General features: G+C 37.6%; 1 protein-coding gene across 2 annotated transcripts in view; it reads right to left on the reverse strand.

Annotated features, from left to right (window-relative positions):
• Nucleotides 1-25,654, reverse strand: part of adcy6a (adenylate cyclase 6a) — a 90,039-nt gene that overhangs the window by 58,603 nt on the left and 5,782 nt on the right. For both annotated transcript variants that reach the window (XM_049486293.1, XM_049486294.1), the window contains exons 2-3: nt 21,048-21,254; nt 18,755-19,679 (exon numbers count right to left, since the gene is read on the reverse strand). In XM_049486293.1, the coding sequence (XP_049342250.1) occupies nt 18,755-19,678 (924 nt within the window). In that variant the 5' untranslated portion in view covers nt 19,679; nt 21,048-21,254. The remainder of the gene's footprint in view (nt 1-18,754; nt 19,680-21,047; nt 21,255-25,654) is intronic.

A 25,654-nucleotide genomic window follows, 5' to 3' on the forward strand; every position in this document is an offset into this window, starting at 1 on the left:
GCACTTTACTGGTTAAATAGGGAAAGTCTAGCTGTCATAATAATGTCTGTATATAATTCTAATACTGATTTATGAAGCTTATTGTTTTTTCCCACCAAAATTCGACTTTGCAAATTAGCTAAATTAACCAGCTGAACACTGAAAGTGCCTTTCAACCATCACTGTGGTCACCAAAAATTTGGTGCATCCCTAGGTTATACATGTTACTTTAAATATGACAATTACAGCATTTATGATCCTAATTCTCTAGACATTTTTATGTTGTCCTCCGCACCTGAACACACACCCCATGCTGTAAACACTCAGATCTGAATAACAGTAGAAATGTTTTCCACGTGTACCTGTGAGGATCTGCCTTCCTGAAATGCCCTCCATTAAACCCGTGGCCGTAAGCGTGAGGTCACCTAGCGGTTGCTGTGCAGCGTGACCCTCACTGTTCTGCATTGGAGGTCAGGCATGCAGAATCTATTGACTCTTCACTAATGACCCGAGGTCGACCTGCTGCTCTTTCCGAAAACACACAGGGCTAATCTTAGTTAACCTTAAACTTATTAGCAGAGTGCAGGGCTGGATCATATAACAATAAGTTACTATGATCAGTTACATCAGTAAAGTGTTTTTTCCTCAATAATTTCAGGAAATGTGCAGCTAGTCATTTTTAGCAATATTTAGCAATGAAAACAAGGCAATGCTACTGCTCAAAAGCCCAGATTAGGGCTGGACGATATGGCAAAAATCTATATCACAATATCTTAAATTCAGTCGATACAATACAATAATGATGACAATGATTTAAACAGTATAAAATCCACTGTCCTTGATGTACGTACTGATAGAGATGCTGGGTGATATGGTAAAACTACATCACAATATTTAAAAAGACATTTTACCAATACACATTATTTTTATGCTGTGTACAATATTTAATCATATTTAAAAAAGCAGACAAGATGCATCAGCAGTGGCAGATTCTGCTCTTGAAAACTTATTTCATGCACAGTACAGTTTTTTTTTTATTTAATTCATTCTAAATATTTGCTATTGATTGTGTGACTTTTATTTAATTTATGACATTAATAACTTTATTCTATACAGAAACACTGATATGCCTTTTTTAAATATGTAAAAAGTCAAGGAAAAGAAAGCACAGTGTCAAAGTAAATAAAAGTAGACCTTTTACAATAATTACATTATCGACTTATCGAACAATACATGGACATTACCTCAATAATATTTGATAATCGTGATATCGTGATATGTCTATTGTGTTTAATTGCATGTTTTTCACATATATAGCAGTGAACAATATTTTATCCAGTCATGCAGACTTTCATGACCAATAAGTGCTTCAGTAACTGTCTCCATTAACACAGTGTGAAGAAATGAATCAAAAAGTATATTTCCCAAACTATCATTGTTTCGATTTTGTTGTCATCAAAAAGGTAACAAAGGTGCTTTGTTATGCTATTATATTATCATTATTTCAGTGGCATTTATATGGGCTTAAAATGACAATAATATCATTTAGCGCAATAATCTCAGTATATTGTGACCGGTCTAAATAAAAAAAAATACATTATTTTACACATGCTATGGTTTAAATTACTTAAAAGTTAAATATGCATCTAGATGTGAATAACCGCAAATGTGCGTAATAAACTGTCAAGACAGAAATAGGTTAAATGATACTTTATTTAAACAAGAAATGCTATTAAAAACAACATTAAAATAATACTATGTATTATTAACACTCAAAGGGAGAACAGTCTTATTTACATTTTTCTAAATCCCTCTATAATAATTTCAGAAAATGTGCGGCTAGCACAGAATTTTTTGGAAACATTTTTACACACTAAGGGAGTCAGATTCAAACCAATCAGTGTCAAGACTCCGCCTACAAAGGTGAGAGTCTCTGGATGTAGAAAGAGAGAAATAGAGAGAGAGAGAGAGAGAGAGAGAGAGAGAGACAGACAGAGAGATATAATTATAATTATTGATAAGTAATGTAATTATTATTATAATAATCAAAATGATTCTTTTTGTTATAAATGTAATGTTATTATTGTGTCTGTTATGTATGTTCATATACCTTTGTGGTTGTTAATTGTTATAATGCTTTGGCAACACCATAACTCACACTCATGCTAATAAAGCTACATTAAATTGAATAGAATTGACAGACAGAAAGAGAGAAAGAGACAGAGAGAGGGAGAAAGGCGTAGTGTAGTATACAGTATCTCTCCAAAGCAGAGATAAGAGGGTTCCTCCACGTGAGGTAGGACTAAGATGGGTGTATTTTTAGGAGCACGTCTGTGACCTTTGAACCCACGACCTTTACCATCAGCAGCCAATCTATACTCTGTGGTCAGTGTGGACACAGGACCAGAAGCAGGCGGTTAAGAGGACGGACATACCAGGAATCTGTACAGATACAGTATCAGTCAAAAGTTTGGACACACCTTAAATTCTGTGTTTTTTCTTTATTTAAAAAAACTAAATTCTGCACTGAAGATATGAAGTCCATGAAGGAACTATGAAGAAAAACACATGGAAGCATTTAATAATCAAAAAATGTGTTACCAAACCAAAATAAGTTTTAAATATTAGATTCTTTAAGGTGCAACTCTTGTTTTGCATATCTTGGCTGGATTTTCTCAGTCAGCTTTATGAGGTAGAGAATTCACCTGGAATTCAGGCTTTCAGTTAACAGCTGTGCTCAACTTTTTAGGGAGTTAATTTAATATAATGTAATGTAAAGTTGTGAAGAGGTAGAATTGGTATACAGTGAAAAGCCCTATTTGAGTAATGTTCTAATATGTATTATAGCAAGAACTACTTAACTAATTAAAGAAAATGAGGGTTAGTCAATTAGAAAAATGTCAAGAACTTTGCATCCTCATCATAAAAATATTATGATGAAACTGGCTCTCATCAGGACCTTCCTAATAAAGGAAGACTAGGGGTTTCCTCTGTTGCACAGGATTTTTTTTTTTTAGAGTTCCAGCCTCATAAACTGCAAGTTAACAGCACCCCAGATAAAAGCACCTAAATGCTTTACAGAGTATTTTGGTTTATTTAACATGTTTAAGTTTCTACATGATTCCTTATGTGTTTCTTCAGTATTCATTTACAATGTAGGAAAAAAAAACATACAAAACATTGAATAAGAAGGTGTGTCCCAACTATTGACTGGTACTGTACACTAACACTTATACTGAGCGACTTACACACTTCTCTCATAATAAATCATGTGCGCTCTCACACACACACACACACACACACACACACACACACACACACAGGACAATGGTTGTAACGTTCTAAAACAAAAGACAAACATTTGTGTGAGAGCTGAGCGAGGGGAGCCCTGAGGGAGGGCGGCGGCTATTGGAAACAGGGGACTCTATTGTGAGGGTGTGTGTGTGTTAGTGTTGTTGGAGTGTGTGTGTGGTGTGTGGCTGCGTGTAAGTGTTGCTGGAGTAAGTGTGTGTGTGTGTGTGTGTGTGTTGTGTGTGTGTGTGTGTGTGTGTGTGTGTGTGTGTGTGGTTGTTTGTGCTTGTGTGCTTTCTGTGTTAATTGATTCCAGCTGGTGAGAGAGAAGACACTGACTCACAGCCTGATAGGAGACAGAAACACATGACAGGCAGAGAGATAGACAGATACAGATATACAGACATAAAAGACAGGCAGACAGACATACACTCTTCATCAAAAAATAAATAAATTAATTAATAGTTGCAATGCTATTCAGATAGATAAAGATAAAGGTTACCACGAGCAATAAATGATGCAATATATATTGAGCTACACATACAGAAGTAGTTTGTACTACATATGACGTGCAGACGTCTCAGCACAGCGTTGTAGAGGTTCCTAATGGTGTCCTGTGATAATCCATCCTATGCCGCTTGAATATTCTCACACTGTTTCTTACGATTTTTCAAAAGGGTTGGAGTGTTGATGAGTGTGCATCCAATGGCAACCTAAATATTTTCAATCATAGATAGGTCTGGCAATGTGGCTGGCTTTGGAGTCACATGAATGTCAAAAGTCAGGGGCGCAAAAATACCAGGTAAAAAAATAACAATTTGCGTGGGTAAATGTACTTCTCGCGAGCGCAAATGTGAAACTCATGAGCAAAAGAAGGGAATTGTGTGCGCGCTGAACAAAATATCGCTAGAATAGAACTGTGAATTAGAGAGGAAAAAAAAGAGAAAAATGAAGCTCGGGAGCGTTGTTTTGTTCAGCGCACACACAACTCCCATTTTTTGCTTGAGAGTTTCACATTTGCGCTCGCGAGAAGTAAATTTACACGCGCAAAATGTTAAAGCATTGTCACAGAATGCATCGCAATAAAAAAAAAATTGACAATGTAAATCGTGTTTTGTTAAGGAAATGGTTTGTAGTTGCATTGTTTGAACAACAGGTGTTTCAATCCTGCTGGTGCAGACTAAAGAACCAGTGGGCGTAAGTAAAGGATGGAAAATGTGTCAGTCATGTTTGACTGAAGCTAAACACACTTAACTAGCAGTTCGACAAAGATCATCCACCCAGCCCTCACAGGCCAAAAGGAACGACAGATTTCCAATAATGTGAAGTGAAAAGTAAGTTGTTTGAATTTTTAATGCAGCCAAATTAAAGTAACAAAAAAGTCAACAAAAACACTCTTTACTTGAGTAAAGATACACAAAACCTATTAAAGTAGAATACTAAACGACTACATACTATACTACTATATTCTTTGTTACTGTCTGCTTAGACAATGATAGTTTTAATCTAGATTGTTTAAATAAACAAGTGATTAATAGAAAAATAAAACAGCACAGTAGTTTGCTTACGCTTAGAAGAGAATATAGAGAACTTATACCAGGTGCATTTTTTATTGTTTAAACACTTAAAAGAAGAAAAAGTCTCTATAGTTTTTGTCATTCAAAATTTATTCCAAATATTGTGAGAAAATCAAATCATGAATCGTAAATCCAAAATCATGAGCAGAGTTCACTGTTACACTCCTAGATATTACAGGTTGTAGGACATCATTAAGTTGAAAGTTGGGCTGTCAAAGTTGTCTGGAATTGTCCAAAACTGCACGCTACACCGTGACACCAGGCCTTCTGGACAACAAGTTATGATTCAATATATCACAATATATTGGGTTTGTTTAAATCATTTTTTAAAAAGCAGTTACATGTATAAAATTTGAATAATAATAATAAAAAAAAAAACAGTTTACTTGTTATCCAATCAGAACAGTGGACTCTAACAGAAGAGTACAACACTGCTATCCAGCGGTTGGGATTTAAATACAAGACTAAATGAAACACTCTTCCAAGTATCACTACATGTAAACAGCAATATCTTTATTTTCTTATACCCATAGTAACTAAAAGGGTGTCTGAATACTTGGGGCGTGGTCTATAACCTAAATGTGAAAACCCCAGTTAATGATAAACATGTTGCAGCATCGCAGTGCTGAAACACAAACTCTCACCACAGGGAGCAGCAGGGTGGTTTCCTGCTCACTCTGTGGCTTTCCTGAAGAGGTTCTGATCCGAAAGAAGAGGAGCCACATCTTAAAAGCACAATTCACATCGGGCCTGCACTTCCGTTCAACCCGCAATCAGCGTGTTTACATGCATTCAAAGTTTTGTTCACAATCAAATTACACACTAATTGCGCTAAGCGCTAATTCGTTTGCAATTCAGAGGTGAGTATTATCGAATCATAGCCTGCTGCTAACCCTGGCTAGCACTGCTCTAGCAGCATTAGCATTAGCCGCTATCCACGCTAACCGCAAGATTTTTTGCCATTCAGAGGTGAGTATATTCAGACTGTAGCCTGCGTGTTTACAGTGTTAAAACAAGCTATGTGGGGTGAACTGCTAGTATTGCCCTGGCTATACCGGAACACCCAGGGTTAAGCAGTATAGTGCTGTCAGGCGGCTAGCGCTAGCGGTTAGCTGCTAGTGATAATATTGCTGCACCCAGCTATAGTGGAAATCTGGAAATCAAAGCTTACTGTAAATAAACAGAAGCGCTTAACTCACCCAAATAAACAGTTTTTGGAGAGAAATTTGTGTAGATTTACCACCAGTGCTTGTTTGACTTTTTTTTAAAGAATTGTAGTTTTGTTTACTTAACTTAGCTTTTGTTTACTTAAATTAGAAGAAACACATGGTGACACTCCTGTTCCTTACTAGTGTTGCATAATCCGCCTTATAATCCGGTACGCTTTATAGTGCAAAAAATGCAGTATTTTGAGGGCACAGCAAATTTACACTGTTATACAAGCGTTACAGTGATACTTTTTATATACTTTGTATACTTTGTTACTTTTGATACATTGTATCAAAGTATCATATCTTCAGTGCTGTTCCATGAAAATATATAATACAATACTTACAAAAAAATAAGGGGTGTACTCACTTTTGTGAGATACTTTATAGTCATATTGTAAATTGATGTGTTAAAAAAAAAATGCAACTTTGGATTTTGTGTTATGTTTAGGTCATATCTTAATATGTGAGTTTATTGGCTGATTGCAAAGCAAAAAAACTGATTATTGTTACTCATTTAAACTCTTGACTTTTGCTATTAACTAATTACAAAAGTTCATGTAAATATTTTGATTTGATTACTGAAAAACACAGTAATGTTCTCCAGTAATCGATTCTGAAGTCTGGATGGCTATTGTTGTTCTAGGCCAGAGTTTCCTACAACATGCTTCAGTGTGTTCCTGACACATCTGTTTAACACAGACTTGTGCTAACACGTGTCCTGAACTGGGCTGTGCAGGAGTACTCCGGGTCAGCAGCATTAGCACTGTTTAGCTTTCATTATAAAAGCCCATTAAGTCTCTCAGCCTGGTCAATTAGCAGCACCTCTCAATATCAATCTATCCGCTGTAGCACAGATTCACAGAGCGGCCTAAACTAGCCTACAGCTCAAACGCAGGATTCAACAGGCCACTCTCACGCTACCAAAACACCACGGACACCAGGACTAGCCTCACTGTGGACGAGCAGATTCTCTGAAGCAGAGAAACACACATGAACCTATTGGCACCATGTCTAATTCCAAGGGTGGACAACTGAGGTATAAATCCCCCAGTATTGAGCTGTGAAGAAACAAAACTGTTATCACTGGGAATGATGGTGTTGCTCTGTCCAGTACTTTTGATCTTGGATTAGTTAGGAAATTGGGATGAGAAGGGGTGGTGATAATCCAACATTCACATGCTGAATGCAATCAAACCCTCACAGAAATGCTGTGAATTCAAAATCTATGTGTAGATCAGCCCCGCCAAAAATCAATGCAAATGCAAATTAGCCAGTCTTACTCCGTCCTGCCTGAAGAAAAATGAGAACAGCACTTTATCTGAGGAGCTCCTGTTGCTGTTCCTGAGTGCAGAATCATTTATTCAGCACAAGAGATGAAACTCCCTAAAACACTGGATACGAGGTAAAAAAAAGCTTCAAGAGCAGTAATTATAGCACTTTTAAATAAAATAATACTGTAGCTTGAAGGACAATTTAATGCACACTGAACTGAATTTATTGTGATCCGGAAAAAGTAGAGAACTGTGGCTGATTAAAATACTGCAATGCCTTCATTTCAAGAAAGTTGATATTAAACTTGGGTCTTACTTTTGCAATAGAGCATTTAAATAATATCTCTTTGAAATTTTAAACACTAAGTATTTTAGGTCTGTTTTTATGGAACTATTTAAAATGTGGGGTTTTTTTTGTTTTTTTAGGTCTATTTTTTACATTTTCCATCTTTTTCTGCTAATGAATCCTAATTCCTTTAAATATTGTGTAATCCTGTGGGGAAAAAAGTAAATCCAAGTAGAGATGGGTAGAGGTGTTTAGATGGAATCATAATCTAAATTCTCTCAGTAATTTTTGCTTTGCTACCAGCCAATAAACCTCCAGAGTAAAATGTGCTGTAAACTAGGAGTGGGCAATATGGCTCTAAAATAATACCACAATATTTCAGGGTATTTTTGCAATACTTTATACTTGACGATATAGAAAAATAAAATAAATCATTCATTTCAGGAATATAGTATATAATAATAATAGTATAACAGAATAATCATAATGTGGCAAAATAAATAATACAGCATAAAATAATATAATGCAGCAAATAATATTGCAGAATATTTAGTGCATGAATATAAACTGCAAACTAAAACAATTATACAATAAATACACCTAAAGCATCACAGTGAATAATGGACTACTTTTAAGACAGAACAGCCCTATTATCACGATATGGATTTTTAATATCATGATATTTCTGTCACGATATATTGTATACGATATAATATTGCCCACCCCTACTGTAAACATCACACAAAACCTGAAATGTATTCCCCCCTTTTTTAAATTAAGACAATATAATATAAAAACAGACACTTAAGCTAGAAGATAATGAGTATTTAAGTCCAGCTTCAGAGGTGCTATGACCAAAATGTTTGGACGCTATCTTGTGCTTATTTCTGTTCCCATGGTCTGTTTTCTTGCATGCACAGCATTGATGCAACTAATGATTATTTTGCTAGTCAACTAATCGGGTTATAATTTTTTGATTATTCGATTAGTCAACAATTATTTCTGCCATTTAACAGCTAAACGTGGGACTTAAAATCCATTTAAAAGCCCAGATGTTGTTTAAATATAGAAAGTATTGATATTTAGTGAGTAAATAAGTATTCTGTTGTTTGTGCACTTTTGGGGACACAGAACAAGTTTGGTGTAAACTGTATAGCGAGTAATGGCGAGCCCATTACTTATCTTACCCATCATTGTGTTTTTCTCCCCAACATTCTGTGTAATGCAATACGCACTTGGGACTACAAATTAAAAATTAGTTGGCAATGAAATTTGTAGTCATCAAATTTAAATAATCTGCATTTTTGATTATATCGACTAATCTTTGCAGCTCTAATGCACAATGACTGAAAAAAAGAAATTACCCCGGTTAAGAATTTACATACACTGAGAAATCTAATTATTAAACCAAAATCCAGCTCCCTTTATCAGATTTATTCATCAGAATTTTAGTTCTTAATCCGATCTAAGAAATCGAACAATGCTGTTTACATAACTAATCAATCAGAAGAAATTAGATAACTGTAGCAATTCAACTAATATCATGCATATAAAAGCACTAGTTACTCTAACAAAAGCAGCATAAACTCGTTTAAACCCCCTAAATGTCGCAATACTTTTGCACACATAATGTATCCATATAGTGCTGAGCAGGTTTAGCAGTAGCATGTGTTGAACCCATATAACCCCTGTAGCCTCGTGTTAATCTGCGAGTTTTCACAGGCACACTCTCAGTGCTGTAACTCCAGTGTTATTAATGATGCTGCTTCTAAAAATGTATAAAACAGAGCCACGGTATGGTGAACAGCATCCGCTCTGCTCCCAATACACTTCCATTTATTAATATATGTTCAGCCTGGACTGACCAACAACCATGCAGTATGTGTACACACATACATGCACACTCACTAGCTTATACTAAAGAGATGTTTCTTAGAAAAGCATACTAAAACATGAACACAGATTTAATCAGGCCTCACATTCTTTCCTACATATGTGCACACAAACATAGTAAAAAAACAAAGTGGCACATGACAGGGTGACCAAATGTACAGTGGCAAGGCGCTGAGTGGTCCAGCGGTCTAATCCTGGTCATGCAGCTTGCCATTATCTACCGGAGCCCCGAGAGAGCACAATTGGCCTTGCTCTCTCTGGGTGGGTAGATGGTGCTCTCTTTCCCAACATCCCTCCAAAGGGTGATGTAAATCAGCACAAGGCGTCTGTGAGCTGATGTATCAGAACCGAGACGCTGCGCTTTCCTCCGAGCGCGCTCTGATGCTACTCGGCAATGATGCATCAGCATCAGTTAAAAAAGAGTATTGTAGAAGGCATGTGTTGTAGAGATGAGGGATATACAGATGAGTAGCAGCTGAATGGGTGGAACAATTGGCGTAGCTAAATTTGAAGAAAAAATGGGAGAAAAAAATATATATGTACAGTGCTGTGAAAAAGTATTTGCTCTCCTACACATTTTTTTGTTTTTGCTTTTTTTAAATCATACCTACTTTTTTCAGATTACCAAGCAAACTATAATATTAGACAAAGATAACCTTAGTGAATATAAAAAGCAGTTTTTAAATGATGATTTAATTTATTAATAGAAAAAAAGCTGCTTTTTATGTTTACTTAGGTCATCTTTGTCTGATATTAAAATGAACGAACATTTAGCGCTTTCAAATATACAAACAATGTTTCTTTTACATTTATTGCAAGCACAATAAAACTTGTATGAAACCAATTTAATTATATTTAAACAATTTCTGTTTTTATTAGGAATAGAAGTACTCTCCCCTTAACCTTACAACAGCTTTTATATTGAACAAGCTGCAAACATAACCTCCTTATATTTTAGTTAAGGTAATAAATAAAATAATAAAAACCCAGTGCTCCATGAAAGAGTTTGTTATAATTAATTTAGAAAATCAATTTATCAAATAATCAGATTAATCTCTCAGTACTACTCTCAGGCATGATATTCAAAAAAAAAATTATAAGATTTTGCTATTTATAGGTTTATGTTAAGAAAAATTAAGAATTAAGAAAAAATGAACATTGCAATTTTATTCTATAAACTACTGACAACATTTCTCCCAATGGTGAGAATGGTGGAATAACCCTGGTTTTTGTTCTCCCCCCCAGTCTTACACACTGCTTTTGGATAACTTTATGCCGCTCCAGTTCAGCTTGGTTTGATGGCTTGTGATCATCCATCTTCAATTTGATAAAATCAAAGAAACTCATCCTTTTTAAGTGGTCTCTTATTTCTTTATTTATATTTTTTATTTTTATTATTTTTTCTATACTGCCCAGACCTAAATATAAGCAGTTAGCACTGGTTCACTGGTAGCATGTGGATCTCTGTCACATAAACAGAGAGAGAGGGAGAGAGGGAGAGAGAGAGGGAGAGAAAAAGAGGATGAGTGTGTGTATATAAAGATTATAAATAGGTGGGAGAGTGGGAGAATATTCTATAAATAGCTCTGATCTCCAGTACAGAATTAACAGCCCCGAGCAGCGCCGGCCCGGTCCGTTTATATTTCTCACAGTCTGTTACACTAACAGCAAACAAACCCACAGATTACACACACATACGCACACACACACTCACAGGGCTAGTTTAATCAGTTACTGGAGAATGGGGAACAGGTAGACACTGAAGGATAAATGGAGCTATATAATCAGAACCGTTCTGAGAATTTCACACCCAGCTCTGTTTCACACTGTTACAGATCAATCACATCATTCAGCGATTCACCTCCCTGCATGCACCTCTGACCCCTTAGGCCACGTGAACTGCTCAAATAGTGTCCAAAACAGAGATAATCAGAGCGATAGCTGATAGTTAGTCTGTTCCCTTCCGTTTCCCACCTTAATAACAGAAGAGAGAGGAGATGGAGGCTGCTTTCACTGCTGTCTCGACTGCCCCGGACTTTCAGACCTTTCACTTTGGTCTAAAACAAAACAGCAGGTTTGAAAGGTGCTACGAACCACAGTCCGTACCAATATACGAAAATTAGTTCAGACTAAGGGTGTTTTCACACTTATAGTTAATTTACGTGGAGCATAATACCACCCAGTTTGGTTTGTTTTAACACAGGTAAAAACCTAAACACAGCAAAAAGGCACCCCAACAAACCACATGAGCACACTTTCTCACCTGAGCTGGTGAAAGCTATCTAGTTAATGTTAGCTATCTTGTATAAGTAACTATAGGTTTACATCTGATCTCCGGTGGATTTCGCATTTTACAGAGACCATAAATATACACTAGGGAAGCACTAGGGAAGCACCAGGTAGCACAACTCAACAGAACACCGGTCAAAGCGATATTTTATGATCTAGAGTGGAATCTGGGGCTTCGACATAGCGAAACTGCGCAGGCACTGAATCACCATGTCTGAGATAAGAGTTTAGTAGTGTTAGTTTAGCTGAAAGAAACGTTATCAATGCCAAGCGACGCTGCTCTCCCCGCAGCCGAGCGATGCTGAGAGTCTGAAGTTAAGTGAAGTTTAAGAGTTAACTTTACCCAGCACTCAGTGCTGTAGCTTTATAACTAAGGCTGTATCTCTGAAAATATTTTGTCCTTTGAGTTTTAGAGCTGTAAAATTGACTGTGGGGGGAAGGCAGGTAGGCGTTCTCTGCTGCAGTGCTGTTAGCCAAACAGAGGCAATATGTTTGGATGCGTGAATATTCATGAGCAAGAGCCGAAATCCTGACCTTCTTCAGGGACCACTAATCTAGTTAACTAAAGCAGGGCTAAATAGAAACACCGGAACATTTTTTTCTTCACAAAAAACAGCTTCATTCATACTAGAGACCACAACTAGACATTTTAAAATTAATGGAAAACGACTGTAGTAATTATCTGGGTAGTAAATCAGGTTAAACTGCACCTGAACAGCTGTTTATCCAACACATGAGGATTATATTTGATAGTAGGGTCAGATCGAAGTCAGATCACATTCTCCTCAGAAGCAAACTGCTCTGAAGTTTATTTGGGTCCAGACCGAGACCATCTCGGGTCTCGGTGCAGTTGTTCTGGTCCACACCTGGGTGCGATTACTGTTTTCGCACCTGCCCAAACAAACCACAACAAGGGTGCAAAGGAACCAGAGTCTGTTTAACCAGACAAAATAGTTTTGATGTGGAAAAACCATAAAAGAAGTGGTCTCGGTCTCGATCAACTGAACAACACAGTTTGTTTGCAGTGTAAAAACACTTTTTTGGATGTTTATTGAGTTCAAGAGCTATGGTATGCACCCCTCAGCTACTCAGGAAGATCAGGCAACTGGGTCAGGGCATCTCTGAAATGCCAAGGCTTGTGGAATTCCCCCGGTCAGCAGTTGCGAGCACCTACCAACAGTGATCTCTAGAAGAATTAACCACAACATAGTGCAAGGGTGTTGGGCACCAAGGCTCATCAATAAACAAGGCCAACAGAGACTATCCCATCAGGTCCACACGGACAGGAAGCAGGGTTACTGCAGCACAGGTCATATATAAATGTTTAATGATGATTACAGAAGAAATGTGTCACAACAGTGCACCTCACCCTGCTGTGTGCAGGATATCCACAGACTGGTCAAACCATTCTTTTATAGAATTCCAGAAAATGTCCATAAAATCAGGTCCGGACTATATCTGGAGCCGCCTTGTCACAGGAGAACACTGGATCATTCTGATGCTCCGCTGACTGGCAAAGATCCTGCATCTTAAAATGCCACTTACTGCACTGTGTAATTTTGGTGAGTCATTTTAGTGCAGTTGGTCAGTGCTCTTTATTCACTGATAATATCCTCAATATTTTCAGAAACTTATTTTGTGGACCATGCTAAAAATGAATCATGATTATGATGAAATATTCTCTCAGCTTGTCCAGAAATGTATGTGTAAATCTTGTGGCTCAAACTGTGAATCTTTACAGGTTTTTATACACTGTGCCACTTTTTCCACCATCGCATAAATGAAATAGCCTGAACATACAGCTCTGGAAAAAATAAGAGACCACTCAAAAATTGTTGTTCTTTGATTTTACCAAATTGAAAACCTCTGGAATATAATCAAAGGGAAGATGGATGTTCACAAGTCATCAAACCAAGATGAACTTTTTGAATTTTTGCACCAGGAGTGGCATAAAGTTATCCAAAAGCAGTGTGTAAGACTGGTGGAGGAGAACATGCCAAGATACATGATAAATAACTTTCTGATCAGAATGAGTAATAGCACAAAGCATGTGTAAGAGTACTTTTTTTTTTAAAGATTTATTTCTAATGTTCTCCAATCTTTTCTCCCCAATTTAGTTAGGCCGATTTTTCCCACCCACTGAGGTGCTACTCAACTGTATATCCCCCCATCACTAGTAATGCCACAACATTACTAGGTGAAGACTAGCACATGCCTCCTCCAATACATGTGAAGTCAGCCACCGCCTCTTTTAGAACTGCTGCTGATGTAGCAGGGCTGAGTAGTATCACAGTGTGCTCAGAGGAAAGTTCAGCAAACAGATGCCTTGTGCTGACTGACATCACCAGAGGGGATGAGGGGAAGGCCAAGTTTGCTCTCTCAGGGCTCTGGCAAGTGATGACAAGCTGCATGACCGGGATTCAAACCATCTCCTGATCAGGTGGCAGTGCTTAGCACAGTGGACCACTCTGCGTCCGAGAAGAGTACTTTTAATGCATTTATTTATTGCTGCATATAAAGTGCTGTGAAAATTCTGTGTTTTTGCATTTACTGTTCTGTTCATTTTGTTCATTTATGAAATACTGTTAAAATGTTAAGAGCAATTACGTCAAATAAATTTACCAAGCCACTATGTTTTTAGCATGTATATATGAGACACTGCAATGATGAAAGTGACATGACACTAATATAATTAATTCCGAGTATTTTCCACCTCACATCTTAGGAATACTACTGATTTCAATTTAAAAGAAAACATCTTAGGGACTGCGGCTTGATATAAAACATCACTGTATAGTATATACGATTCTGCTTCTCAAGGAAATATAACATTTCTGAATATTTAGTTTGAATTTAAAACTTAGAAAGCCTAAGAATGAAAAACACCCACACAGCACAGCAACCCCCATGCATCACTTCCTGTCGGAGCTGTGTATAGCTGTGAATGGCAGTATGCACTATATAATACACACTGGACAACAATACACACAATACACACTGTTCCAGTGAGCAGCAGCGTCCCTCGTCCTGTCCCGTATAGTGCAGCACTGTGAGAAATCTGAATGGGTTTAACAGGAAGTAGAACCAGACTCTCAGTCTAAACGTTTACGGCTAAATTTAGCTCCAGCAGAGTCGGGCAAATCAAGGTCACTTATTATTTAAAGAGAGAAAATGGCTGAGCGCAGATTAATCCATACACTACACAAGCATCCCCACGCTCAACACACACACACACACAGTCTGAGAATCAGTGAAATTAAATAAATATCAGGGTCATCACCACTGACTGCATCTGAGATCAAAGATCCCTGACAATTCGAGTACTAATATAGATAATATAATTATTTATATACTTATTATAGATGCTAATAGACCTTATGTACACAGTTCTATGTAGAATCTTTAAAAAAAAGGGAACCTCTATTGTTATAAATCAAATAACCCTTATTATTATTGTCTAGACATTCTATGCAAAAGTTTGATAGTTGTTTTCTTCTACTAGTCTTGCTACAGTTGCTCCAACCAAGTCAGATTTCACCAGTCACTCAATAATAAATAACATTAAAAAATATATATCATTTTATTTAATCACTTTTATTTATGACCTTTCATACATCAAAGTGATTGACAGTACAAAGTTTGCCACTCTGTACACCACTGAATAGAATTTAATAGCCTAAATTTAAAGAAAAGGCAATTACATAACTATAATTTGTAATATAAGACACATAAACAAAGCACAATACATTTACCTCAGAAGTGCTGTTTTAATCATAAATTTACCTCAGCAGTGGCACTTTAGTGATATATTTACCTCAAAGGAGCTTTTCTTATCATAAATGTACCTCAGCAGTGGCACTTTAGCAATATATTTACCTCAAAGGAGCTTTTCTAAGCATAAATTTACCTTAGCAGGGGCATTTTAGCAATGAATTTACCTCAGCAGTGATGTTTTAATCATACATTTACCTCAGAAGTGCCATTTTAGCTATGAATTTACCTCAGCAGTGCCATTTCTGTCCTAAATTTACCTAAGCAGGGCTATTTAAGTCATGTGTGACTGAAATTTACACAGAGAAGGGCAGCCAGTCTTTTGGTAAACAAACAAACACTAAGAAAAAGTTAGCTAATGTTACCATCACATCCATATACAGCACACATATTTTAAAGCTGGATACGTTTTAGTAAAGATTTAGTAAAGTGAAACTGATATTAGGCACAATAAGTGATACTGAACGCATGTAAAATAAATATTTTGATATATAGTATTTTTGTTATATCCTAACAATTACACATTGAGAACCAAACCAAGACCATTAGACACACACTCACACACACACACACACATTCTCCCTCTCCACAGCAGACAAAGTGTTTGTTGTGTAAGGGTGGAGGGAGAGCTGGGTGATGGTGTTCTGCATGGCGCTGATCCACTGGTGGTGGGTGGGGTATAGAGATCTGAGGTTCAGGCTGCTGGACTCTCATTCAGCTCGGCTACCTGACCTTCAGCCCACCCCTCAGGCCTCTGGCTCAACACACAACTACACACTGTGACCACAGATAAAACCACCCAAGTCTTATGCCTGGCCCACACTACAGGATTTTATAATCCTAACTGATGTTAAAAATATGAGACCCCCCCCCCTCCCCACATGACGACATTTTGTGCAAACATGGCTGAAACTATTGCTTTTCTAGTTGCCTGCTTTCTGCTCAGAAAAAGGCATGTAAAAGAAACGGATATGGATGACATGTTTCCTATTTAGGATTCAAGATCAGGGCGGCCTGACTGTTCTGGGAGAAGATCAGAGGACTGTATTGGATTATAGACACTATCCCAGTATCATCTGTGGAGATGTGGGAGTTTTTGAATTTGACGGTAAGGGCAAATCAACCTCAAAAATTGGTCTAGGTCTTTTTTAATGGACGATATATTGTCCCAGGACAGCTGTGAATTTAAATTATTAATAATATATAATAATAAAAAATATAAAAAATATATAATAATAATTAATTTAGATAAAATCACAGAGCATGTAATTTAATTGAATATATTTTTATCACATTATAGCAATATTAAAAACCTAAAAATGCAAAATCTAACGAAAAAAAAAAAACTACAATGGATATTTACCAAAAAATAAAACGGATTTCATAGGGCCCTTAACTACAGATGACTGAGACCAACAATACACTTCACACTATAGATTTATTTGTTATACTTAACATAAAACAAACAAAAAAAGTCTGTTAAACAAGGCATTCGACAGACTGGAGCAAAATATTCTCTAGTTTTCTAGTTTTTTTTAATACCAATATGATTCTGCACAAATAGCTCAGTCCAAATATAATCAGCAAGCTCGCGATGACCGCACACCCTCTCTCCACAGAACAACTCGACTTTCTCTAAACCTCTCAGAACTGAGAGCAGACAGGAAGAACACTCCTAATGAGTGAACATTAGCTTGTGGCTAGTTTTAGCACTCCGGGTGAGACACTGAACAGAGAAAGTATGTATATTCAGAGTAAAGCCTGTATCTCAGGGCTGTTTAACCAGATAGCTCTTCTACAGCTAATAATATCGATCTCCTTCAATAATTCAAACACATTAACGTCCATCGACCCTGCAGGCAAACAGCTCCATGTGATTTTATGAGTCATATCCAAATCAGATTAGTTCTGAAGTGTTTGTATATTTGCAGCTGTTGAAATATCAGCTCATTAAGAGAATTAAAATGTAACTAATTTAGAGATCATATGACGTTACCTGGCAACTGCGTGAACAACAAGGACGCAGGATAAACCTTAACTCTCAACAATGACTCCTACTAGGGATGCACCGAAATGAACATTAAACATTTAGCTGAATACCAAATGCTGAGTTCAATAGCATAAACAGAAATCTATTACAAAAATAAATTTTTACAAATTACAAAATTTTAAAATATTTATAAATCAATTTCTGATATCCCAGCAGACAAACCAAGAAAGCAGTATAAAATACCTAGGCAGTGCTATTCTTAATCATAAATCTACCTCAGCATTGCTATTCTAATCATACACCTACCTCAGCAGTGCTATTCTAATATAAAAAATTTACCTCAGCAGTGTTATTCTAATCGTACACCAACCTCTGCAGTGCTATTCTGATCATACATTTACCCCAGCATTGATATTCTTATCATAAATTTCCCTCAACAGTGCTTTTGTGATCATACACCAACCTCAGCAGTGCTATTCTAATCATAAAATTATCTCAGCAGTGCTATTCTAATTATACATTTATCTCAGCAGTGCTATTCTACTCATAAATCTACCTCAGCAGCGCAGCTGTAGTCATATGTAAAAAAGGCCAGTTTTGGGTAAACAAACAAAAGATAATGCTAAGTTGGCTCAAGCAATGTTACTATCCTGGCCCTGTACAGCTTGTATCCTTCAACTGGAAAAAGAATAGCTTGGAAGGAACAGATAATAAACTGAGTAAACTGATACTGAGAATGATAAGTGATGCTGATCACTTTATTTCGTATAATTTATAGTATGTAGAGAATAAGAATTAGGGCTGGATATTGGTGAGATCTTAGCAGTATGATACATCATCAAGCTAAAGAGGCTTTGATTCAATATATGCATTCATATTTATCATATTTATAAAATCTCAGTGTGGTCCTGCCACCACTGCTAAACAGAAACGGTGCTTTTTTTGCAATTTTCGGCCAAATAATTTTGGTTGCCAAATATTAGGTGCGTCTCTAACTCTAACAACACATTAATTTCCTTAACTGATCAGAAATAAGCACTTACTGTATTTACCATGAGCAGAGGATACACAACAAATTGTTGACAACAAAGAACTTTCCACACTGGTACAACCAGATAAAGATGGAAGCCTCTACACAGTTCCATAAGATAAAACTAAAAGTGAAACTAAAAGATAAAGACCCGCACTGCACCTACCTGTTTCCACAGGAACTCATCCTCCTGGTTGAACTTCCACGAAGTGAGCAGGTGAATGGTGGACAGCACCCCTCCGCTGAGCACGGCCGCCCGCATGCGGACCGGCAGCAGCGTGTAGATGATGTAGATGAAGAAGACAGACCACCAGATGCCCTCCGAGGCGCTCCGAGGAGCCACCATCAGCACCCCGAACACCTGCACAGCGATCAGCATGCCTATCACCAAGTAGCTTACCATCCACATGTAGTCCTGGTGGAAGCCATTGCGGTTGCACACCACCATGAGGCCCAGAAAGAGGGCCATGGCCACAGACAGCGCAGAGGCGTAGGCGACGTCGGGTTTGGCGTGCACGCAGTGAAAGGTCAGCATGACGCCACAGACGATGACCAGTACGCCCATCAGCATGGTCAGTGAGCTCTGGTTGAGTCTGAAGAAGTAGCGCTGGTAGAGGCGCTCCAGTTTGCGGGACTGAAACTTCTTGGACTGGAAGACGCGTACCACACGCTGCCAGCACTCTGCTGCCGTCAGCGAGCCGCCGCCGGCGAGGTCATCTGCCGAGCCGTTGCGCCCCAGGCCCTCGCCTTTCTGGCCTTTGGCGTCACCGTCTTCGAAGCCCAGGTCCACAGATTTGAGCCCCACGCTCTCCCCCCCGCCCCCCCGCTTGCCGTAGTGGTCCTCCTGCCAGCCACAGCGCATGCCGAAGTTGCCGCCCCCTCCTCCGCTCCCTGCTCCGGCCCACTGGGGCTGCAGGTGGGCTGGCTGCGGAGGGGGCTCCATGGCCTCTACGTCCCGCAGGCAGCTCATGTAGCGCGGGTTGCAGAGCGAGGAGCCGCCCTTGCGCTTGGACTTCTTGCCATTGCGCTCGCCCCACGCGGTCTTGCGATCGTCCACTCTGGGCACTAGGAAGCCGTTGAACCAGGACATTCTGTACGGGAGGACAAAGAGAGGGTGAAGAAAGACAACCGGGAGCAACAACAGCAACAAGAAACCCAAGAAATAACATAGAATAATGGGAAAAGGCATATTCTTGTCATTTTACCCTACTGAACCAAACGTATTCTGTAGGCCAAGATGTTGTATTGGTGTCTGTGGTTTGCTGCAAGGCTAACCAGACTAACACAAGGCTCGTTTATACTTCTGCATTGAGTTGATGCATTGTATACGGCATAGCCTGTGCAAGTGCGCTACGATGCTGTGCGCATGTATACAGTACAAGCGCCTAACCCTGCGTTCACACTGGAAAGCGACAGGCGACCATTCATGTCCTATGGAAAGGTGCGAATTCAGCACAGCGAACACTAGTTCCTCATTCCGTTCATTGGTTCCACAAGTCTCCTACAGACTGGCGGTACTGTTTATTCTGCAGGTGGTTGTGCAAACCGAACCATGACCCCGTACCGTGAAAGTTCATAAAGAATAGACGTACCGTTACACCCCTATTAGACGGGAATGTGATTGTGGTAACATAAGGCTCGGTGGACCAATCACAGCTGCTGCTTTCTATGTCACCAGACACATAGGTACATTTCTGGGGAGGTGGCTATGCAGAGGCTAGGAAGTAGGTTCAACACAAAGGTATAAATCAGCCTTAAAACAGCTAATATGGGATAGACACCAATTAGTATCATCCTCATGTATACATCATCACAAGTTCTTTTCTAGCAATGTAGAAATGTTGTTCAAACTGAACTGCATTTAACAATGCCTAATAATCCAAATCTTTTTACAAATTATATAAAAAAAAAGTATATTCCAATAACATTTTTAACTCCATTTGAGTTTTTACTAACTGTACTTTCTCGCCTTACAGATTAATTGTGTATTTATTCTAAATATACAAATAAATAAATGAGAAAATAGTTAAATTTGCCAGTTTTGGCCAACATTAGATATTTTTACCAGTTGAAGCATATATGGTCAATACAGTGTCAGACTGACAGGAACAGTATGTGTGTAATATGAACATTAATATTTATATTACCTTACATAATGTAAACACATTCATTTTAATGTAGTGAACATGTAAATGGTAAATTGCATGCTTCAGAAAATATCAAAAATATTTGTATAATATTAGGTTATGGTTATGGTTAAGGTTAAGCGATTTTAACAAGAGTTTCAGCATATTCTACCAACTACCAAACATGCCCTGAATTATTTTTGCAGAATTACCACAGAATTTTTATAGATATATATAAAATTTTTTAATGACACAATCTTTGATTAACTGGTACACTGGTCACCGATAGCACTTACTGTACAGACAGTACCTACATGCTGCAGGTGTGTTTACCTGTGTGGGTTCTGGCGTGCACCCCAGCCCGGACCTCTCCTGCTGGGTCACTCATTTATATCAGTGGGTGAGCAGAAACGGACACTGAGACAGGCCTGTGTGATCAGGGGTTGAGAAAATGTTACGGCTGACCGGGCCGCTGGTTCTGAAGGTTTTTAGCTTGGTGGGTTGGCGTTTAGTTCACATCCGTCTCTGTGACATCTGGATCTGCACACAAAAAAACAACAACAACATATAAAAGTGATGTGAGATCTGATAAGTCCAAAGAATGAATGCGGACGTTCACAAACAGACAGGATCCTAGTCATACTAAAAATGCAGAGAATATTTGGCAACTGGAACTGTTCAGCTGAAAAAAATGGCAAAAATTAAATAAATAAATTGTTATCGCATTTTTGCAATAACAATATTCTTTAGCAAAATTTCTCAAGAATATACTACTGCAATAAAATAAATATAACTAAGTTTTATTTAATATAAATGACAGTAATATTTCATAAACAGTAATCTACCAAGACAAACTAAAGTGCATGCATATAAACTGCAAACAAACAATTACAATTACAACAAATACAATAAATAAATCAAATATAAAGTAGACTACATTCAAAAATCTCACAATTTGGAGTTTTGTTTTATTGTTTCAAACATTTTGGCGATATTATTAGTGTGATACAATAAGGCACCCCCCTATTTTCCTTTAATGTTAGCATTTTTAAAAGAAGCGCCGTGTGTATCAGAGCACTATTGTAAACAATGCAGGAAGTGAGGAAGTAAGAGCTCGGTTTATGGTTGTTTGTACTTTATAATTACATAAATTAAACTAAATAAAGTGTACAGCATCACTTATCATGCTCACCATCTATACTTGATATACTACAACTTCACAAACTGCATGTGAAGCTGTACAGGGCTGGTCACATTAGGTAAGCTAACTTAGCTTCATCAATTGTTTTTTTTTTACCAAAATTATGTCCGTTTTTCTCTGTGTACTGTATTTTTCATATATAAATGTAGGATTTTAATCTACACAGATTTCTCTCCTGAAAACCGTTTATTTGTGTGAGTAAAGCACTGTGTATTTACAGTAAGCTTAGAATTGAGAGTGAGCGCTAGCTGCGGTTAGCAGTGCTCGCCAGCACCGGTTAGCAGCATAGCCAGCCATGGTTAACAGCACTAACTCCCTTATACTCTGTAATTCATCTAAATAGCCTTCTGCTTCTTACCACCTGACTGGTAGAATTCATACATAAGGTGCACCAGATTATTAGGCGCACTGATGATTTTTGGAAAAATTTAAGGATTTTAGGTGCGCCTTAAAGGCAGAAAAATACGTTAAATTTAAACTCCCATATGGTCTACTGTTGGTCTCTTGTTTTGATTTGGCTTTACATGAATGTAGTACTGTCAGAATGCTATGTATATTGTGCACCTTGACACACCAAGCAGTCCAAACACTGCCCAGAGTCTGTGAGCGGTGCTTTGATGCACGACCCTGGTGTTCTGTCAAGTTGTGCTACTCACTGATATGTGCTACTCAGTATCTCTGTGAAAGCGCAGATCCAAGATTTGAAATGTTATCAAGTGTTTTTCAAGAAAATTCTGTAAAACTGTGTTCAGCTTTATTAGTTTGCCAAATGTTTCATTTTATTGGATTTTGGTCCAAAAATATTCATTTTTCATATCAAAATATTGAAAAGTATATAAACTTTTTTATAACCTATAAGCATTTTGAGATGTTCGGAGAATAATGTCCATATCTAAATGTCTATAAATTAACACAGAAACAGCTTTATCTAAAATTTTAAATGGAAAAGAATATCACTGCATCTTTACACTAACATGAGGTACGCAAGCCTGTGAAGTGAACTAGGCCAATCACAAAAAAAAAGAAAAAAGTGTGATAATCAATATTGTTTAATTTTTTAGGAACAATCATTAATACATGCGAGGTGTGCATTTTTTAAACTCTGGATTGAGTTTCTGCCCTACCTACTCCTCCCCATAAGCTGACTCTGGTTGCCAGATGACATTGACACACAGTGGCGAGTCTTTACTTTGTAGCTGATTGATGGATATAAATTTCAGTGTCTAAAATGAATGTCTCTACTACACTAGTGGTGATGGTAAATTAGCCAGCTATGGTTAGTAACCTTACTGAAGCTCAGAGATCACCTGTTTAGCAGAAAAATAGCCATCTTGCTGTTGTCTATACCTGGCAACCCTGAGTGTGAAAATGGGACAGATTCAAATAAGTAAATACTGGCTGATGCACGTTTCCTTAATATCTCATGGTACATCTTTATCATATAATGAGTAACTAGAGAAATTATAATCCTTAATCCTTAATCCATAATCCATTTCTTGAACAAATGTACAGAATAGGAAAAAGTAAATATCTAATTAAATATAGTAAATAAAATAATAGAAATACCAGCTCACTCATGTTAATGGTCTCTCTTTGCTAAGATTTTTTTTTTTCTGTGGGTGTTTCTAATAAAGTGGAAGGTGTCAGAAGATACTGTAGTGTTTTTTTTTTTAAATAATGGGCAATACTGAGTCCAGCAAAAAATACTGAGGTTGTGTCTATATAATGTACAATAATCTGATAATGTAACTATCATGACAGGCAAACGTTAATTCTCAACCGTTAATAAAATCATCTACAAAGATTCAAGACCTGTTGGCTGAAATCATCACGCTGATCAAATATCTCAAATTATATACACCACAACTCAGTTCTCGAGCTGCTATTTCTGCAGCAGTGTTTTATCAATAATCTCCATTTTCCTTCATAAACTTATTAAACAGTAAGAGTGTTAACAGACCACTCTCATAATGTAATAAATAATAATTACAGGCAGAGCAGATGTGACCAAAACAAGCCTTTCCAGGCGCTAGGCCTCAGTCGCCCTCAGCCCATGAGCTACTGTTTCTACAGCATTTACACAATGTTCAGTACAGTCCACCAGCATCTTGTATCGGGTAAAATATATATACAGCTCTGGGGAAAAAAAAGAGACCACTTAATAATGACATTTTTCCGTGATTTTACCAAATTGAAAACCTCTGGAATATAATCAAGAGGAAGATGGATGATCAAAAGCCATCAAACCAAGCTGAACTGCTTGAATTCTAACACCAGGAGTGTGTTAGCATAAAGTTATCCAAAAGCAGCGTGTGAGACTGGTGGAGGAGAACATGCCAAGATGCATGAAAACTGTGATTACAAACAGGGTTATTTCACCAAATATTGATTTCTGAACTTTTAAAACTGATGATTTTTTTTTGCATTATTTGAGGTCCGAAAGCTCTGCTTTTTTTGTTATTTTAGCCATTTCTTATTTTCTGCAAATAAATGCCTTAAATGACAATATTTTTATTTGGAATTTGGGAGAAATGTTGTCTGTAGTTTATAGAATAAAACAACAATGTTCATTTTATTCAAACATTTAACATATAAATAGCAAAATCAGAGAAACTGATTCAGAAACTGAAGTGGTCTCTTAATTTTTTCCAGAGCTGTATATACATGGCTTGGACAATGAAACTGAAACACCTGGTTTTAGACCACAATAATTTATTGTCCCTATAGACAGTTCTGGTGGTAACAGGAGAGCTGAGGTGCACATTGAACTGCCGTGATTTGATCAGTTTTTTGTATACAATCCGGGTTAGTACCTAAACATCCATTTCAGACAGCTTCCTCTTGCGTCCACAGTTAATCCTGTTGGATGTGGTTCATCCTTCTTGGTGGTATGCTGACATTACCCTGGATACCGTGGCTCTTGACACATCATAAAGACTTGTTGTCTTGGTCTCAAATGCACCAGCAAGACGTGCACCAACAATTTGTCCTCTTTTGAACTCTGGTATGTCACCCATAATGTTGTGTGCATTGCTGCAATATTTTGAGCAAAACTGTGCCCTTACCCTGCTAATTGAACCTTCACACTCTGCTCTTACTGGTGCAATGTGCAATTAAGGCAGATTGGCCACCAGACTGGTCTAATTTAGCCATGAAACCTCCCACACTAAAATGACAGGTGTTTCAGTTTCATTGTTCAACCCCTGTATATGCATTCACGTTGTGAATTCATAGGTGAACTGTCAGCTGGTGATTATTGATGTATAGCTCTGGAAAAAAAATAGAAGACCACTTCAGTTTCTGAATCAGTTTCTCTGATTTTGCTATTTATATGTTAAATGTTTGAATAAAATGAACATTGTCGTTTTATTCTATAAACTACAGACAACATTTCTCCCAAATTCCAAATAAAAATATTGTAATTTAGAGCATTCACTTAAGAGAAATGGCTGAAATAACAAAAAAAGATGCAGAGCTTTCAGACCTCAAATAATGCAAAGAAAACAAGTTCATATTCATAAAGTTTTAGGAGTTCAGAAATTAACATTTGGTGGAATAACCCTGGTTTTTAATCACAGTTTTCATGCATCTTGGCATGTTCTCCTCCACCAGTCTTACAAACTGCTTTTGGAGGATAACTTTATGCCTCTCCTGGTGCAAAAATTCAAGCAGTTCAGCTTGGTTTGATGGCTTGTGATCATCCATCTCCCTCTTGATTATATTCCAGAGGTTTTCAATT

The sequence above is a fragment of the Astyanax mexicanus genome, chromosome 13, assembly GCF_023375975.1.
Source record: "Astyanax mexicanus isolate ESR-SI-001 chromosome 13, AstMex3_surface, whole genome shotgun sequence".
NCBI classification, from domain to species: Eukaryota; Metazoa; Chordata; class Actinopteri; order Characiformes; family Acestrorhamphidae; genus Astyanax; species Astyanax mexicanus.